Source organism: Suncus etruscus, chromosome 3 (genome assembly GCF_024139225.1).
Source record: "Suncus etruscus isolate mSunEtr1 chromosome 3, mSunEtr1.pri.cur, whole genome shotgun sequence".
Taxonomy (NCBI): Eukaryota; Metazoa; Chordata; class Mammalia; order Eulipotyphla; family Soricidae; genus Suncus; species Suncus etruscus.
The window spans coordinates 154,400,396-154,420,127 of record NC_064850.1 but is presented as its reverse complement, the minus strand read 5'-3'; the positions used below and the strand labels follow the sequence as shown (position 1 = coordinate 154,420,127).

General features: G+C 38.2%; 2 protein-coding genes across 3 annotated transcripts in view; one reads left to right on the top strand and one right to left on the bottom strand.

The window, feature by feature from the left end:
* Positions 1 to 19,732, top strand: part of KCTD1 (potassium channel tetramerization domain containing 1) — an 802,770-nt gene that overhangs the window by 212,936 nt on the left and 570,102 nt on the right. The window lies entirely within an intron of this gene.
* TAF4B (TATA-box binding protein associated factor 4b) overlaps positions 1 to 19,732 on the bottom strand; it is a 111,590-nt gene that overhangs the window by 22,371 nt on the left and 69,487 nt on the right. The window contains exons 12-14 of the mRNA XM_049769555.1: positions 11,985 to 12,110; positions 9,580 to 9,636; positions 1,784 to 1,894 (exon numbers count right to left, since the gene is read on the bottom strand). Coding sequence (XP_049625512.1) covers positions 1,784 to 1,894; positions 9,580 to 9,636; positions 11,985 to 12,110 — 294 coding nt within the window. The remainder of the gene's footprint in view (positions 1 to 1,783; positions 1,895 to 9,579; positions 9,637 to 11,984; positions 12,111 to 19,732) is intronic.

The window sequence follows — 19,732 nt, the reverse complement described above, 5'->3', positions numbered from 1 at the left end:
TAACCCCTGAGCATTGCCAGGTGTGCCGCCAAACCAAAAAAAACCTCAATCAACCAAAAAATAAATGTAGTAGTGTCAGCCCAGTAATATCACAGAAAATTTATTGTGAAAAAGTCTACCATCCTGAGCCTAAACAGTAATACAGAGGCTCAACTAGAACCAGCCACAGCCTAGAAATCCTTAGATACTTTAGTATCTTTAGTTACTTTAATTACACCATGAAAAGATATAAGAATGATTTCAAATTGACCCTCATTGATATGTTTTGATAATTCCATTTGCCTTTGTGTTGTAATATGCCTTGGTGATTCTATTGCTTAAGCCATCATAGAGTTCTGGCTATACATCTTCTGTTTTTGTTTTTGGCCTAAACATAGAGGTATTCCAAGGTGACTCCTGGCTCTGTGCTCAGAAATTACTCCTGCAGATTCAAGGGACCATATGAGATGTGGGGATCAAACCTGGGTCACTACATGCAGGGCAAATGCCCCACACATTGTTCTAACACAGGGGTAGCGAACAAGTTCGACACAAAGAGCCAAAATTTTAAACTGTGAGAGTCAGCCACACCACGCAATGCCCTGCCAAAACAGACAAACACTCACACAAAAGTGTATAATTTTAACAATAATATATTAAACACATATTGAATTTTGCCATTTTGAGTGAGGGTCAAAATTCTGCAGTGATGGTGAGGGTGTGCTGCGTCCTCCACACTAAGAACTAACGGCAAGATGTGACCCAACATGTGACACACGGGTCTTCTACTCGATGGCCCGTGCAGTTGTTTCTGAGGGATGGGAGACGGGACTCTGCGCTCGGAGATCTTTCCTCAGAGGTCCCTCCTCAGAAGCAGCAGAACAAAATCCAAACTTGGCAAAGAGCCACAGTATACAAAATAATGATAAGAGGCAAAGAGCCGCATTCATTTTGGCTGGGAGCTGCGTGTTCGCCACCCCTGTTCTAACACTTTGGCCCCTCTGACCTTTATATCACTCTGATAATGGATTTGAATTGTTAATGTTAAATAAATAATTATGTAAAAAAATGTAAGAGATGTTCTAGTATTATGAATATTGCTCCCCCCCTCTCCAGCATATGTCTAATTATAGGAAAGTACAAATGTTGCTCAATTAGTTTATAATCTCACCAAAGAGAAGAAATAATAAATAGAAAACAATGTCATGCAAACACATAGACTCACAAAAGAAGCCCAAGGGGCCGGAGTGGTGGTCGGTGCAAGCGGTAGAGCATTTGCCTTGCATGCTCTGATCTAGGACGAACTGTGATTTGATCCCCCCAAGTCCCATATGGTTCCCCGTATTGCCAGGAGCAATTTCTGAGTGCATAGCCAGGTAAAACCCCTGAGCGTCACCGGTTGTGGCCCAAAAACCAAAAACCAAACAAACAAAAATAAGTCCAAGTAAGAATGAACAGCTAGGTTCATGGAAGAAAGGCAGATTTGATCCTTTTTCTTTAAATTTTTGGTTAGTTTTTATCAGTCACATCCAATTAAACAGTATTCAGTAAACACCCTATCGTTGTGCCATCGCTCCTCCAGACCAAGTTATTTTTACTTCTTTTTGGTTTTCTTCTTATTTTTTTTGTTTTTTTTGAGCCACACCTGGCAGCAATGAGGGAGGGAGGTAATACTCCTGGCTCTGCACTCAGAAATTACTCGTGGTCAGCCGCATGCAAGACAAATTGTCCTCCCCACTGTACTATTGCTCTGGCCCTATTTATGGTGTTCTTGACATAAAAATTCAAACAAATATTTCAATACCTCACTTCCTGATCCATATTCCAGCGGTCTCTTCTTCCTTGGTCCAATAGCTGCAAGAGCTGTCAGATTGGCATCTCTCTGCTGTATCTGAGCAAGCTCCAACTGTTGTAACTAGAAGATGGAACAAAAAAAAGTGTTTATACAGTCATAATCAAACAGGAAAAAAGCTGATCATTAATCCTATTTGTCTCTTTTTCACCAAACAAAATGACAGTGTAAAATAAGTATTAGAACTCTTATCACTGTCAGGACACATAATTCTTTATTGCTTTATCCTAAAAAACTATTTAGCAAAAATTTTTAAATAGAAGCAGCCCTCCATGAATGATTCCTGAGCACAAACTCAAGAGCCAGCTCTGAGCTTGAGATCGGTATTATCCAGAAACAACAACAAAAAGAAATAGAAGAAGAAAAGAAAAAAAAGGTACCTAGCATTTAACTTTGCTAATAGTTTAAACCAATGTTTCTCAAAGTAAACTCTCCATAGAAGTGGAATGACATAGTCAAAATAGTAGTATATGAAAAAATTGCCAACAAAGAATCCTCTACCCTGCAAAGTTATAGCTCAGAATTGGAAGAGTGATGAAGTCTCTAAATAAGCTCAACAAGCATTATTGAGTGACCTCCGGGGAAAAAACCAAATGATAAAAACAACGATATACCTTGCAAAAAAATGGCAACAAATTTCATTATATCAATAATTTCTCTAAATGTCAATGGACTGAACTCTCTTGTTAAAAAGCGAAGAATAGCTGAATGATGCGGGGAAACAAACTTATGCTGTGGTTACATACTAGAGACACTTAAATCCTCATGATAAACACAGGTTCAGAGAAAAAGGCTTGGAAACAATCCTACAGCCTTAATGGTAAATTAAAAATTAGCAAGGAGGGGCCGGGTGGTGGCGCTGAAGGTAAGGTGCCTGCCTTGCCTGCGCTAGCCTTGGACAGACCGCGGTTCGATCCCCCGGTGTCCCATATGGTCCCCCAAGCCAGGAGCAACTTCTGAGCACATAGCCAGGAGTAACCCCTGAGCGTTACCGGGTGTGGCCCAAAAATCCAAAAAAAAAAAAAAAAAATTAGCAAGGAATGGTTGTATTTTTTTTTATCAGACCCCCCCAAAAAAATTCAAGAGACTGGATTGGATATTGCATATTGTGTAAGAGATCAAAAAATAAAAATCAAAAGAACTGATTCAAACTTTATTTAAAAAAATGTGTTAAAAGGGGGAGCAGAGAGATAGCATGGAGGTAGGGCATTTGCCTTGCATACACAATGACAGTGGTTTGAATCCTGGCATCCTATATGGTCCCCCGAGCCTGTCAGGAGCGATTTCTGAGCGTAGAGCCAGGAGTAACCAACCCTTGAGCACAACCAGGTGTGAGCCTCTCCCCCCAAAAAAAGTGTTAAAAGGGCCAGAGTGATAGCACAGTGCATGGACCCAGGTCCGAACCCTGGCATCCACAACCCTGTTCGAACCAGGCATCCTGAGTCTGCCAGGAGTGACTTCTGAGTGCAGATTCAGGAGTAAGTCCTTCACACTGCGAGTTGTGGCCCCAAAATAAAACCAAACAAAAGAATGCCTTCTTGGGCTGGAGCAGTAGTACACTTGCCTTTCATGGAACTGATCAGAATTCAACCCTAAGCATTCCATATGGTCACCCAAGCACTGCCAGGAATAATTTCTGAGTTCAGAGTCAGGAGTGGCTGCTGAGCATTACTGGATGTGGCCCAAAAAACTATAAATAGGGGCCGGGAAGGTGGCGCTAGGGGTAAGGTGTCTGCCTTGCAAGCGCTAGCGTAGGACAGACTGTGGTTTGATCCCCTGGTGTCCCATATGGTCCCCTCAAGCCAGGAGTGATTTCTGAGAGCATAGCCAGGAGTAACCCCTGAGCGTCAAACAGGTGTGGCCCAAACCCCCCCCCAAAATAAATAAATAAATAAATAAATAAATGAATCTTCATACTGGATTAATTTGGTTGCTATATTGTATTCTTGTTTTTGAGGAGTAAAAGATGGAACCTAGGGGTTAAAGTGATAACACTGTGGGATGGGTGTTTGCCTTGCACAAGCTGACTAGCTTCAATCATAGCATTCCATAAGGTACCCATAGCCTGCGAAGAATAATTTCTGGGGGCCGGAGAGATAGCACGGAGGGAAAGCGTCTACCTTGTATGCAAAAGGTTAGTGGTTCAAATCCCGGTGTCCCATACGGTCCCCTGAGCCTGCCAGGTGCGATTTCTGAGTGTAGAGCCAGGAGTAACCCCTGAGTGTGGCCGGGTGTGACCCCCATCCCCCCCCCCAAAAAAAAAAAAAAAAGAAGAAGATAAACAAAATGAAAGTAAAGCAGAATTACATCATGACAAAGCCTTTGCCTTCGATTATAAAAATGAAATCACCACGGAGTGTATGGGCAAATAAGAAGTAGTGATTTGAGGATAGTAGTGGATGGTCTTGAACTCTGTAATGGTGGTAAAGCTCTAGTTATTATAAAAAAACGATGAGCATCAACACTAGTAGCATGTTACCTAGTCCACAAATTTTTTAAAAAATAAATATAATTTTAAAAGTTTTAGAAATTCCTTGTCTAGTATTTTGGTGGTAGTAGTTTATCTTGCACAACAATGCTTTATGAAAAACTATATTACTGCAATTTTTATTTCTTTTCCATAAACAAAAAAGTGCTAAATAAATACTTCAGGGTTCAAGTTTTATCAGTCTTTTTTTTTTTTTTTGGTTTATGGGCCACACTCGGTGACACTCAGGGGTTACTCCTGGCTATATGCTCAGAAATCGCTCCTGGCTTAGGGGACCATATGGGACACCGGGGAATTGAACCACAGTCCATCCTAGATTAGCTATCGCAAGACAAATGCTCTACCGCTTACGCCACAGCTCCGGCCCCATTATTAAATACAATTTATTTAATACTAGTTCTTTGCCTAGTTTCTACAGATTACACTGTTAGTTTAATGCGCCAGCAGGTACATGCTTTACTTTCCTTTTTATCCCCTTCAACTGTGTAGCAAATGAAAGTGGGAATTCAAGAAATTGTTTAAAAGTACACGAATTCTGTCCCACTTTGCAGAGATGCATTAAACTCTTATTTCAAAAGGGAAAAGAAGCTATTTGAAGAAAATATGCATCACAATACATATAACAAATGTTAAAGAGTAGGATGTTTATATACCAAGGTCAAATGACTTGCTCCACAGAATTCTGGATGATGCAGTAAGGAAGAAAAATATTAAAAGCTAGATAGTAATCTAGTATACACAGCACATGCAGCACAAGTCTGCAATTGCATTAAACAAGATGCATTTGCTTGCTTTAAGTTAGAATGTGGCAATTAGTAATTGATCTTAAACATTTTACAAATAGAATGTAAAGGAAAGAATGTTAATACTTATAGTTTAGGAAATTAAAAAATTATCAGAACACAATACTACCTAAACTTAAAGTATTATTCATTTATTTAGTAAATAGACATATTTAATTTGGAAGATCCCAAGCTTTGTTCATGGAGTGCAATCCCAGGAGATTTAGACTGATAGATCAATGTAATAACCCAAGAATGTGGACCTTGGCTGGGCAAAGCCCAGAACACCCTGGCAGTATTCAGGAGCACCAGCTTTGCTTAAGGAATCAGGTGCAATAGGGGATCGTATGTAGCAGGGTCTGCTGCATGCAAGGCTTACATGTTAACCCTGTACTACTTCTCCATCTACTTAACATGGTTAACATTTAAAACAATATAAAGTAATAATGAACAGAAAGAGAACACTTATTTTTGTTTTATTTTTGTCATGAAAAAAGAGTAAGGATACAATCCCTAAAGTTGAAACTGAAATGTTTAATTCTGTAGGTAAAAACTAACAACCAGTCAAGCCAATAAGAACAGAACACAGAGGCTACTTCAATGGAGTAGGTGGAAGGAATCTAAAAAGCAGCCCTTTGGGGCCAGAGCTGTAGTGCAGTGGTAGAGCACTTGCCTTGCATGTGGCTAGCCTAGGACTGATCACGGTTCAATCCTCAGCGTCCCATATGGTCCCCCATGCCAGGAGCGATATCTGAGCACATAGACAGGGCATCACCAGGTGTGTGTGATCCAAAAACAAAACAAAACAAAACAAAACAAAAAAAAAAAGAAAAAAGAAAAAAATGGGGGCAAAAAAAAAAAAAAAAGCAGCCCTTTTCTTCAAATGAGCATAATCACAATCAAAAGAATCATAAAAATTAAAAAAAAAAGATTAGACTGGAACATAAAAACTTCAGATTTAGCAGTTTACCCTAACATTGTATGAGAAGGAAAAACTATAGAAACAACAAAATAAAAATAAATCTAGTCCTTAACATTTAAGAGCAAACAAACATGCATTAATATTTACATTTATATTAACATTTAAAAGTAAATATGTATAAACTTGTGTATAAAAGAGATTTAAATTGAGGGTTAATACTTATATGACGGGAGCCAGAGAGATAGCATGGAGGTAAGGCGATTGCCTTTCATGCAGAAGGTCAGTGGTTCGAATCCCGGCATCCCAAATGGTCCCCTGTATCAACCAGGGGCGATTTCTGAGTGCAGAGCCAGGAGTAACCCTGAGCACTGCCGGGTGTGACTCAAAAACCAAAAACAAACAAACAAAAAAAACTTATATGACAAAAACCATCACTGAAACATTCCCAGAACTTAAAAAGGGCCTGCTAATACATTCGTCAAAGGTCTATAATAGCACAGTTGGGGCTGGAGAGACAGCACAGTGGTAGGGTATTTGCCTTGCACGCAGCCAATCCAGGAAAAACGGTGATTCGAATACCGACATCCCAGATGGTCCCCCATGCCTTCCAGGAGCAATTTCAGAGCAGAAAGCCAAGAGTAAACCCTGAGCGTCCCAGGTGTGACCCCAAAACAAAAATCAAAGAAGCAAACAACAGAACCCGTCATTAATCTATTTCCCATGACCAGCTTTGTAAGTGGTTAAATGGAAAACAAAAGCAAAGTAGTTTTATATCAAACAACTATAAGAAACTAATGTTAATTTTAATAACCCAAATAAAAAAATTCCCCATATAAATAAAAAGTTACAAACCAAAATTGATACCAGTGATAATATGTTACAAAAAGAATAATTGAATTCTCTAATAAGTCTACTACCAAACTATGCTATCCTTGTATATATGGTTGACCCTAAATTACAGACCCTATTATGAGCTCTGAGGTGCAGGTAGATATTCGGGGGCTGGAGAAACAGCATAGAGCCTTGCATGCAGAGGGACCGTGGTTCAAATCCCAGCATCTCCTATGGTCCCCAGAGCCTGCCAGGAGAGATTTCTGAATGTAGAGCCAGGAGTAACCCAAGAGGGTTGCTGGATGTGACCCACCCCCCAAAAACACCAATGTCCATCACTATTTTCATTTTCTTTTTCTTTTTTTGTTTGTGTTTTTGTTTTATGGGTCACACCCAGCAGCGTTCAGGGGTTACTCCTGGCTCTATGCTCAGAAATCGCTCCTGGCAGGCTTAGGGGACCATATGGGATGCTGGGATTTGAACCACCTCTATGCTATCACACCATATCAATATTTTCAACTAATATAAAATGACTGTCTTAGAACTGGGGCCATTATAATTGAATGTTGCGGTTCTGTTATTGTTTGAAATAAAAAAAGGATTTAGAACAGGAAGTATCTAGAGAAGTTTCAAAATATTTTAAAAATAAATCTTGCTAGGAAAAAATTTCAAGTTTAGAGAAAGTGGGTGAAAACAGATTTGCTATACCAGCTGCTTTCCTTAAGAGATGTTTTCCCGTTTTCTTTCTTTACTTTTACAACTATTATAGAAAACTTCTGTCCACCTATATTAATTCTTAGTAGATAATTAGATATAATATTAAAGGACAAACAAAAATTTCCACAAAAATCTTAAGGAAAAATTAATCTATCCAGATATTCATGACAGAAACAAAAAGATAAGATCTATAAGGATAAAAAAATGTTAAGCTTGGGCCGAGGCAATAGCACAGTGGCAGGGCATTTGCCTTGCCCTTGGGTGACCCAGGAAAGACCTGGGTTTGATTCCTGGCATCCTATATGGTCCCCCAAGCCTGCCAGGAGCAATTTCTGAGCATAGCCAGTGTTGCATATATCTGCCGATATATCCAGGGATTACCCTTGCACATCACTGGCTGTGTCCCAAAAACAAACAAAAAAAAATGTAAGCTTTCTGAAATATATTTTCCAAAAAGTGCGTGCAATTAGATAACAATATTATCACCCAATGAGTTCTTAATTAAAACAAAGAATTCTCATGATTCAGGGCAAAAATAAACCTATTTTTCAGATAGTCTATCATCAAGCCAGATTTGCTTAAGGAGAATTATAAACAGAGTTCTCATATTAATTTTATTAGAGCACTTTAGATACATTTTCCACTGAAAAAAAAAAAGTGAGACTTTTTTTATATTGAAATGTTTCTGTTTTCAATCCTTTTAAACATTCTCCTTTGCAGTTCTCATTCCAATCCAGAAATGCCTTCATCTAGAGTTCATGTATTTACCTTCTCTATTTAATGAAAACACATCACACACTGATTGTAAAAATCTTACTGGATTTCCATTTGTTTTGCCTCAGCTCCTACATTAATCCAAACAATAAGGGCCTATAAACATTCATAAATAACCTGCTGCTCCTGGCACCTAGAAACCGAGGGTGCAGAGATGTTAAGCAACAACAAATTTCATAGTTCAAGAGGCACAGTTAAGGAAAAAGGTTGCTCAGGAAATCATTCTTATTTAGCACAACGATCCTTAAAAATTGCATGAAATCTGTCAAGTAACTATAGAAACCAATTTCTTCAGGTCCATATCACACGTCTCACACCTCAATTGTCTTTATTATCATCTGCTGTCAGATCCTTAATCAGAAATGTGAACAGGCTTGATGATTTATTCAGCAGGGAAAAGAATCTGTAGGTCAAGTGAAAAATTTCACACACACACCCATACATGCACCGCATCTTCAACCTGAAGTACTTTCATTTCCTTCTGTTCTCAGCAGCTCTGAGGGCAACTCCAGTGAGATCCAATATTAAGGCTCAATTAAAATAAGCTCCAATTAGTGGAGCTTTTTCTCTGGGGCTAGAAAAGTCAGGAAATGGATATTGGGAAATGTAAAAAGTCAGCTACTGAGAGGAGGCTGCAGACATAAATGAACTTATTTGTTGATTTCTACAGTTGCTATGCAGAGGCCTCTGGGAGTAAAAGCTTAACCAGTCTAAGCTATAAACTAAAACCCCTGCAGCTAAACATGAACTGTGTGAAACAAGGGCTCCATTCCAGAACAGAAAACTGCTGGGCCCAGAAAATTAAAAGCCAGAGGCATTTTCCATTTAAAACTAAATCCCAGTACCGCCTCCCAGCCAAAGAATTATAAGCAATATCAGATTTACAAAACGAACAATTACCCTGGAAAAATGTAGCCTATTGTACAGTCCCAGATGCTAAATCTCAAAAGTTTCTTTTTTTTTTAATCCCACGTTATATTCCAAGTATGCTGTGGTAGTTTACAAAGAGTCATTTCTAGGCAGGCCTAAACCTTGAAAATAAAATTTAAAAAGGGAGCCCATAACTCATTGACCTCATTTGAAGTACTGCCCTTGCCTTCAGCAGTTCCTGTCCTTCCCCAAGGCTTCTGCAAATGGTATGCAACAGCAAAATAAACCCTGACCTAATAGCCAGGAAAGTGCTGCCAACCTTCGCTCAAACACAAAGACAAGCACAGTGACTTGAAAGTCTTACCTCTTTGGCTTTCTGCTTTAATCTCAGTTGTTCTGGATCTTCTTTATTAGAACGACTCTATCAGAGGGAAAGAAAATTTTAATAGAAATCTCTAGTATCTAAACACCACAGTTGCTGTTAAATATTTAATAAATGACAATTTTCTCCTGTGATTGAGAACCTAGCTCCAGGGGAAAATGCCTCAATATAGTTGGAGCACTCCCCTCCAACGCCTGCCCCCCTCTACCCCCCAACCCCAATCCCCCTCATCATCTGGGCCAGCTGCTGCAGTTCTAGCCTGGAGGAAGCTTATACTGCAAATGATGCTAACAATGTCAGTCAGGTCCAGTCAAGGCATGACACTCTTGTTGGAACACTAAAAACTTAAAAACAAATAGCATGGATCAAGGGGTAAAGTATTATTCTTGGCTCAAGTGAATTAAAACATAAATATTAGCTTAATCTTCAGGCAAAGGCATTTTGGAAAAAATATTTTATATTTCAAGAACTAAGAAAATCAAGAACTCGGGGCCGGTGAGGTGGCGCTAGAGGTAAGGTGTCTGCCTTGCAAGCGCTAGCCAAGGAAGGACTGTGGTTTGATCCCCTGGCATCTCATATGGTCCCCCCCAAGCCAAGGGCAACTTCTGAGCACTTAGCCAGGAGTAACCCCTGAGAATCAAATGGGTGTGGCCCAAAAAACAAACAAACAAAAAAAAAAACAAAATAAAAAAAAAGAAAATCAAGAACTCAAGCTGCAGAGACAGTACAACAGGCAGGTTGTGATTGCCTTACAAGTGATAACTCTGTATTCAACCCCCAGCACACCATATGGTACTCTGAGCCCTATATGATCCCGTGGTCACCTGAGCTCCACCATAAGTGATCCATGAAAGCAGAAAAAAAAAAGTCCTGAACACTGCCTGAGTGAGGCATTTCCCACCCAAAAAGACAATACAGTGCTCAAATAAATGTTCAAATAATGTTCACTGAGTGGTACCTGCCACATTAAAAGTCAGATATTTTAAAAAATTCATATTCTTACAAAATTGGTTTATTACATTCCACATGTAATGATATAATGGAACAGAATTAAGAACTAACTTTTTTTAAATTTCTGATACCATGAGTATCTGTCCACTTGAGATTTTCCTTTCCTTTTAACCAAGTTATCTTAACTTCTCATAAACTTTAGTATTTTTCTATGCAATGTTTAATCAGTAAACTAAAGATAGTTAACAAAATTAAATCTACAAGTGTTTTCATTTACTTACTTTACCTGATAGTTCAATTAATAAATTAGTATTTTTGTTAAAAGAAAATAGCATCTTTTGATATTCAAGAGTACCTTCTAATTTTATGTCATAAATACTGACCTAAATTTCTACCTACCAATTTCTCCATGCTGTGTGTTCCCAAGCTAATAAAACAATTTAATTTCAGCCAAAACAAAGACAAACTCTTATTACTTCCTATTAGGGAAAAGAAATATGTGTGTATATGAATTTGTATAAAAGTATGTGCATATATGCTAAGGAAAAGTACAATTTTATTACCACAATCAGGGGATGCCTGACTCCTGGGCCTGTTTTATATCAAATAAATCTATGTACTGTCTCCCCATGACATGTATGTGATATCATTAACTCTGTCATATGTAACCATGACCCTGCATGTTTTCTTCTTCAACTGCAAGTGTATGTACATTATATATGCGTGTAAACTATATATGCGTAAAATTCTTAATCTGGTGCTCAGCCTTTTAGGTGTGAACTTTGCTTGGTAATAAAGCATGTGGTCTAACTCCCCAATGCTGCCTGGTTCCTGAGGAAAAAAACCTCACAACATGTATATTGAATGTATGTACTTTGGGGGCGTGGTAGAGTGGGAGGAGGCAGGCAGTGCAGAGCCAACAGTAATCAGGATTTACACCTGTTTTTGCTCCCAGGGATCATTTCTGATGGGGATCTAGGAGTCATAATGAATGCAGGACATAGAACCTTGGTAGTAGGGTACAAGGCTAATGCTCAATGTGTTGTACTCTCTCTCCAGTGCCTACATATGACCTTTCCAAACACTACATATTTAATCTTCCATCTTCAGCATGGCACCTACCAAATCAAATCTTTAAAAAAAAAAATGCTAAAAATTTTACAAAACATTACATGTGGAGTAGTGGTGAGTGATGCTGCAAAGGAAAGGGGAATTAAGAATGAGGATATATAAAATTACGTTTTATTAAACTAAATTAACTGGCAACCTCAATACCATATAATTTTGCTATGAAAGATTCTATTAATATTTTCATTTTAAGACATCCTTCAGAGAAATTCTAAAGGCCTAATAAAACCAACTAGTCAATAAATGATAAAACCAATTTCACCCTCCTTGCCTGAATACAATCACTTATAAATCATACAGGACCTTACCTTGGCTGCTTTAAGTAGCATTTCTCTTTCTTCTAAATCCTTTCTCTGCTTCTCCAATTGATCCAGCTTTTCAAGAAATTTTAGCTGTGACCTGGTATCACTTGACAGGATGTAATTTTCATTTGCCTAAGGGGGAAAAAATGAGTCTTATATGATCCGATGAAACATGTTCTGTATTACTTATTATTAAAATCTGTTAAAGACAATAATACCAACATACATAGGGAGATACATTTGGGAAAATATTTTTATATGTTTAAAAAAAACCCTTAATCATTTTTAAATTTGAGAAACCAGTAAATCTTTTACAACTATTGTTCATCTCACTAGATTACAGTAAAACTTGAATTTGAGAAAGAAAAAATAACATGAGAAACAATTTCCTTACTGAAAAATACACCAAAGATAAATAGTGACAACTGTTGTATTATTAATTGAATTGGTCGAAATTTAGAAGTAAATATAACTTTTATTACCAAAATATCACCTAATTTAAAGTGCTAAATATTAAGATCCCAAGTCCTCTTTTGAGTATTCCTTAAACTGTGAGCTTGAGTGGAAACCACAGCTAAAAACAAAAGCCATACACATTTTCTGAACTCATCTGCATTCTAATCTATGGTTCATATCATATCCCTTACTTTATGGGATTCTTACTTTCTCTCTCCAACTCTGTCATCTTTCCTAACATTTTTTGGGGGGGGCCACACCCGGCAGCGCTCAGGGGTTCCTCCTGGCAGGCTCTGGGGACCATATGGGATTCTGGGATTTGAACCAATGACCTTCTGCATGAAAGGCAAACGCTTTACCTCCATGCTATCTCTCCGGCCCCCTTTCCTAACATTTTTTAAGGTGGGAATGAAGTTGGGTAACGGTGGCTATTGCTCTGGAGACTCTATGTGGTACCTGGTACTGAAATATGATGATATGGAAGGCAGGCACATTACCCCTATATTTCTCTGGCTCTCCTCTTTTTTCTTCTGAAAAGCTTTTTTTTTTTCTTTTTGGTTTTTGGGTCACACCCAGCAGCATTCAGGGGACCATATGGGATGCTGGGATTTGAACCACCGACCTTCTGCATGCAAGGCAAATACATTACCTCCATGCTATCTCTCCAAGCCCGAAAAACTTTCTTTCTTTTTGGGTCACACCAGGCAATGATCTGGCTCTGCACTCAGAATCATTCCTGGAAATGCTAGAGACTATCTGGGATGCCAGGGATTGAACCAGGGTTGGCCTTGTGCAAAGCAAATGCCCTACCAGTTCATTATATTATTGCTCCAGTGCCTTTCTCATACTTGAAAAAGAAAACTAAAAAGGAGTTAAGCATATAACTTATAAGTGAAAGGAAAATATCTGTCTAAAAGGTAAAAATTTACAATTGTTCATTTTTCTGAGTGTAAAACATTTGTTCCTTGTTTAAATATTTTTTAGTTTTCTTCATCTGACATGACCACCAATCTTTCATTTCACCACAACAGTGTAAACAATAGGCAGGAGGAATGGTTTCCTCAAACATTATTTAAACACTCTGCCATCCAATTAATTATCTCAATATCTTAGAATCTAACTAAAAAAGGAAGACCAAGTATATATGTACACACATACACATATACACACACATATATACATACATATAGTTAAAATATATTCAATGGCCAATGCTTTACTTAGAAATCATGGATCCTGAACCATTTTCACCTTCATTCTAACCCATTCTTATGGTTTATTCAACTAACTGGGACCAAGAGATTTCATATTCTTAAGATTATTTTTAAATTAAATTATTATTGTCGGCATCTAACTAGAGCAAAAGAGGAATATATTATTACTTATTTTGCATCATGTTTAAAACAAAAAATTTCAAATGGTTTTAAAGCCATAGAAGATAAAATACAAACACTCTCTCTCTTTATATATATATATATATATATATATATATATATATATATATATATATATATATATATATATATATTTATTTTTTTTTTTTTTTTTTTGGTTTTTGGGCCACACCTGGCAGTGCTCAGGGGTTACTCCTGGCTGTCTGCTCAGAAATAGCTCCTGGCAGGCACGGGGGACCATATGGGATACCGGGATTCGAACCAACCACCTTTGGTCCTGGATCGGCTGCTTGCAAGGCAAACACCACTGTGCTATTTCTCCGGGCCCATACAAACTTTATTTTAAAACAACTATAAAGGTAAAGAAAAATGAACAGTGGTTTCTGAACTTTATAAATTTTAAAAGAATAACTAACACTAATAGGAGACACAGAGCTTCTAAATTTTAATCCAATCTCATTTCCACGTTAAAATTTCTTCTCTCTCCCAAATGTCTCTGGTTAACACTTCTAGAGATTAAATGAGTGCCCTTCCCTCATTCCTATAGTCGCCAGGGTTATTTAAACTGGAACTCCCATTTTATCTTACTCCTTCCTGCCTATAATGTTGACTTAATAGAAGTCTTCCTGTGCCCCCCCCAAAAAAGGGGGGGGCAGACCAAATGATAACATCACCAAACGAATTCCATTTAAGGAAACACTAAAACCTCTTTCAATTGGAAAAGTTCCTCCACAGCTATTGGCATGCAGAATACTATTATCTACAGTGGGAAAACACCTGGCAACAAGATCAAAAGCATTGTACCATATGTGTCACATTCTATTTCTTTGTTTAAATTTACAGACTGTGATTAGAAATTTTTATTTAAACAGAAAAAAAGATTATCAAAAGTGGATGGATGTTAAATAAAAAGTGATGGTAGAATTTTCATTTTCATAAAGGTACTTCCCTTTTTACTGGGCCAACCTGGCGTTTATATTGTACCCCAAGCACTGCCAAGAGTAATTCCAGAGTGCAGAGCCAGGAGTAACTTCTGAGCTTCACTGGTTGTGCCTCATAACTCCCTGCTGCCTTCCACCCATAAAAGGAAGTTCACTTTTGTGAAATTCATAGAATAAAATTTCTCCATATAGTAGAAATAAGTATAAATCTTATCAAGCCTAAATATTGATAATTGCAATAAAATTCTACAATAAATATGCTTTTGCACTAGTGCAAATTTCAACAACTTATTTGTTTTTTAAAAAGATGATTCTATAGCTACCTTTCTGCATATATAAATTAAGAAAGCAGTATTAGTTTCATTGAGGAAAGATTGTTGGGTAGGGAAAAGTGAGTACAAAGTACAGGGGATAAGACACTTGCCTTCCATGCAGTCAATCCTAGTTTGAGTCCTACAACCATATATTGTCTCCTGAGAACCACCATAACCTAGAAATGGCCCCTGGACACTGCCAAATGTGACATGTGTCATCCACTTCTGCCCACAAAAATGTAAGAATTCTGGGTAGAGCAGGTAGTGGGAAAATTTATCAGGATAAGCAATGTATAAGACAAAGATTAAGAGGATTTGTTGGTTTTAAACTAAGCTACTCATATTCTAGCTGAGGTAAAAACACCTTATCTCCATGCTATCTCTCCAGCCTCTCTTTCATGAGTCTTTATGTTTGTCAATCTTGTTTATTCTTTGGGGGAAAAAAGTTCCTTGTTTCATTTAATGTTTAAGTTAGTTTCTTAATTATGTGTTTTAATTTTTGTTATTTCTTTCCTTCAATTGGCTTTGGGATTCATTTGCTAATCTTATTCAAGTTAAGTTATTGAGATTTTTCTTGTTTTGTGCATAAATTCTTTTTTTTGTGTGTGTGCATAAATTCTTATTGTTGTGAACATCCTTCATAGTCTTTGCAGTTAAAGAATATCATAGCTGCAGACCTGGAGATTCAGTAAAGCAGATAGGTAGGGTGCTTGGCTTGTATTTGTGACTCAAACCCAAATACCTTGTATGGTCCCCTAGGCCCACCGAAAGTGATCCCTGAGGACAAATCAGAAGTATACCCTGAGCACCTAAGAACAAAACCAAAATATTTTTTATAACTTTTTGGTACTCTCCCATATTTCCACTTTAAGCCTCCGGTTGTTTCAGATACACATGAATATATTCTTATTTATCAAGGGCAGATTCTATACAAACCAGAAACAATTCAGGGCATTTCCTGATCCGTGACTCCTGCAAGCCATTTTGTATTTGCTTATTCGGGATTGATCTGTTCATGTCTTTTTCCTTCTAACTCATATTAGGAGTTTGATTCTAAGAATTTTGTCCATTTCTTCTACAGTCTTTAGCATAGTGGCTAATGTTGCTAAACCTAACCTAACCATCAAAGAGGACAAAATCAAAAGTGGCCGGCATCAACATGGAGCCTTTCTAGCCAGGCCTGTTTGCTAAGGCCCTGGCAATGCCAACATTAGGAGTCTGATCTGCAATGTGGGGGCTATTGAGCTTGCCCCAACAACTAGTGCTGCCTCTGCAGGTGACCCCACACCCCCTCTGAGGCTGCACAGGCTGAGAAGAAAGTGGAAGCAAAGAAAGAACCATCTGGGGAATGATGATGGTATAGGTTTTGGTCTTTTTGACTAAGCCTTTTGTAACGTGTGCAAAAAATAGATGAACTCTAAAAAACGTAGGGAAAATACTGACAGAGATGTGGCAAAAAAAAAAAAAAAAAAGGAACTCTCTTCTATTGCTGGTATGAATGTTATATGGTTCATTCAACCCCTGAGGAAAATGGTATGAAGAGTCCTCAGTGAACTTAGAATTGAGCTGCCATATGACCCAACAGTTCAATTTTGGGGCATCTATTCTCAAAACTTAAAAACATTCATTCAAAAGACATATGAACACCATTATTCATTGCTGCAATAGCTAAATATGTAACCCTATGCAGCTGCAAGAAACAACTGTGTCATGCAATTAGTTACAACAAGGTTGGAACTGGAGATACTATGTTGAGTGAAATAAGCCAAAGAAAAAAGACAAATACAGGGTGATCTCACTTATCTATGGTAATATAAAATTGTATTAGGAAATGTATGAAGTAAAGGGGAATGCCTAGATCAGCCTTGACCACAGAGCCTATGAAGGAAAAGAACAGCGAAGAAAAGAATCGAGGTGAAAGGAAGATCAGAAAGGGAAGTAATGGTGGAACAGGGTTCTGGGCTTTAGTTATATTAGGGATATGGAATAGTGGTATAGCTATGAGTCCAAAGCATAGACTCAACAACAGTCAAAACATGAGATAAAAGCTGTAACCATCAAATTTTAATATGCCTGCCAAGGAGGCAGGCAAAGGGTAGGGGAGATTGATTAGAGGTGGGGAGATGAAGGAACCACTGGTGATTGGAAATGGGATCGGTGTTGAAATATTATATCTAAAACTTAACTATCAATAATTTTATAAACCACGTTTCTTTTGCTTTTTTTTCCTTTGTGGTTTTTAGGTCACACCCGGCAGTGCTCAGGGGAAACTCCTGGCTCCATGCTCAGAAATTGCTCCTGGCAGGCACGGGGGACCATGTGGGAAGCCAGATTCGAACTGATGACCTTCTGATGAAAGGCAAACGCCTCACACCTCCCTGCTATCTCTCCAGCCCCCCATGTTTCTTTTGGAGGGTTGGACCACACCCAGTAATGCTCAGGAGTTACTCCTGGGTCTACACTCAGAAATCGCTCCTGGCAGGCTTGGGGGACCAAATGAAGTACCGGGTAAACCATGTGCAAGGCAAATGCCCTACAACTATGCTATCACTCTGGCCCAACCATGCTTTTTTAAATAAAGAAAACATTTTTAAAAGTCTTAGCAAACAGAGTCCAACAATATATCTAAAGGATATCTATATATCATAATTAAGTGCCTTTCATCCCAGATATGCAAGGCTGGTTCATATATGAGCATATCAATGAGCATATTTTATCTTATCAACAAAAGATAAAAATATATCAACTGATGCAGAGAAAAGCTTTTGATAAGATTCAACATCTATTCTTAATGAAACTAAAACAGTGGGCTCAGAGATATAGCACAGCCTTGCAAGCAGTCGATCTAGGACCAAAGTTGGTTGGTTCGAATCCCGGTGTCCCATATGGTTCCCCCGTGCCTGCCAGGAGCTATTTCTGAGCAGACAGCCAGCAGTTACCCCTGAGCACCGCCGAGTGTGGCCCAAAAAACAAAAAACAAAAAAAAAAAAAAAAAAAAAAAGAAACTAAAACAGTAACAATCATTTACAACAAAACTATGGTCAACATCTTACTCAATGAAAAAAAAATGAAAACATTCTAAGATGATTCAGAGGGAATCATTGCCAGACTAAAGCTAAGGATGTATATTTTCTTCACTATTATTCAATATAGTCTTGGAGGTCCTCACCATAGCAATTAGGCAAGAGAAAAAATTCTGGAGATACAAATTAAAAGTAGTTAAAATTATCACTATTTATAGACAACATAGCAATATACATAAAAACACTTAAGATGCCACTAAAAACTTTAAAAATAAAAAAATAATATGGCAAATTAGCAGGGTATAAAAGTCGATACTCAAAAATCATTTCATTCCTATATACAATGAGTCAAAAGGCAAGAAATCTAAAAACAACTCCACTTGAAATAACATCCAAAAACATCATGTACCTGGAAATCAAAAAAGGATGTGAAAGAGTTATATAACAAAATTATAAGCCACTACTGAAACAAACAGAAGAGGACATCAAGAAATAGAAAAATGAGGGCCCGGAGAGATAGCACAGCGGCGTTTGCCTTGCAAGCAGCCGATCCAGGACCAAAGGTGGTTGGTTCGAATCCCAGTGTCCCATATGGTCCCCCGTGCCTGCCAGGAGCTATTTCTGAGCAGACAGCCAGGAGTAACCCCTGAGCACAGCTGGGTGTGACCCAAAAACCAAAAAAAAAAAAAAAAAAAGAAATAGAAAAATGGGGCCCGGAGAGATAGCACAGCGGCATTTGCCTTGCAAGCAGCCAATCCAGGACCAAAGGTGGTTAGTTCGAATCCGGTGTCCCATATGGTACCCCATGCCTGCCAGGAGCTATTTCTGAGCACACAGCCAGGAGTAACCCCTGAGCACCGCCGGGTGTGGCCCAAAAACCAAAAAAAGAAATAGAAAAATATTTCTTGTTTAGGCCAGGGCAATAAATAGTACAATGGTTAGAGTCCTAGCCTTGCATGTGGCCAATCCAAACTTGATCCTATATGATATCACATATGGTCCTCTGAACCCAGATAGGAGTGATCACTGCATACAGCCAGATGTGGCCCACCCCCGAAAAAAATCAAAGAAAAAAATTTCATGTTCATGAACTGGAAGCACTAATGTCAAAATGACCATCTTACCCAAAGTATGATATAGATTAAACAGAAATCTCATCAAGAGTCTTATGATCTACCTCAGAAACTAAATACTAGAAAATAAATTCTAAAATTTATTTCCTAATAAGGCTGGAGCGGTCGGTCAGCGGTAGGGTGTTTCCCTTTCACGCAGCTGACCTAGGATGGACTGCGGTTCGATCCCCCAGTGTCCCATATGGACCCCAAGCCAGGAGCGATTTCTGAGCACATAGCAAGGTGTAACCCCTGAGCATCACCGGGTGTGGCCCAAAAACAAAAAAAAAAAAAAGGAAAAAGAAAAAAAAACCTAAAAAATACTAAAATTTGTGTGGAATCATTGAAGCTCAATAAATAGAGAAATTCTGAGGAAAAGATACATTCCTTAAGTTATCCTACAAAGCTATGGTAAGCAAAAGCAAGTGGGGCAGGTATAAAGATATAACAACTCTCAGGGGGCTGAAGTGATAGTACAGATGGTAGGGTATGCATGCAGCTGACTCAAGTTAGA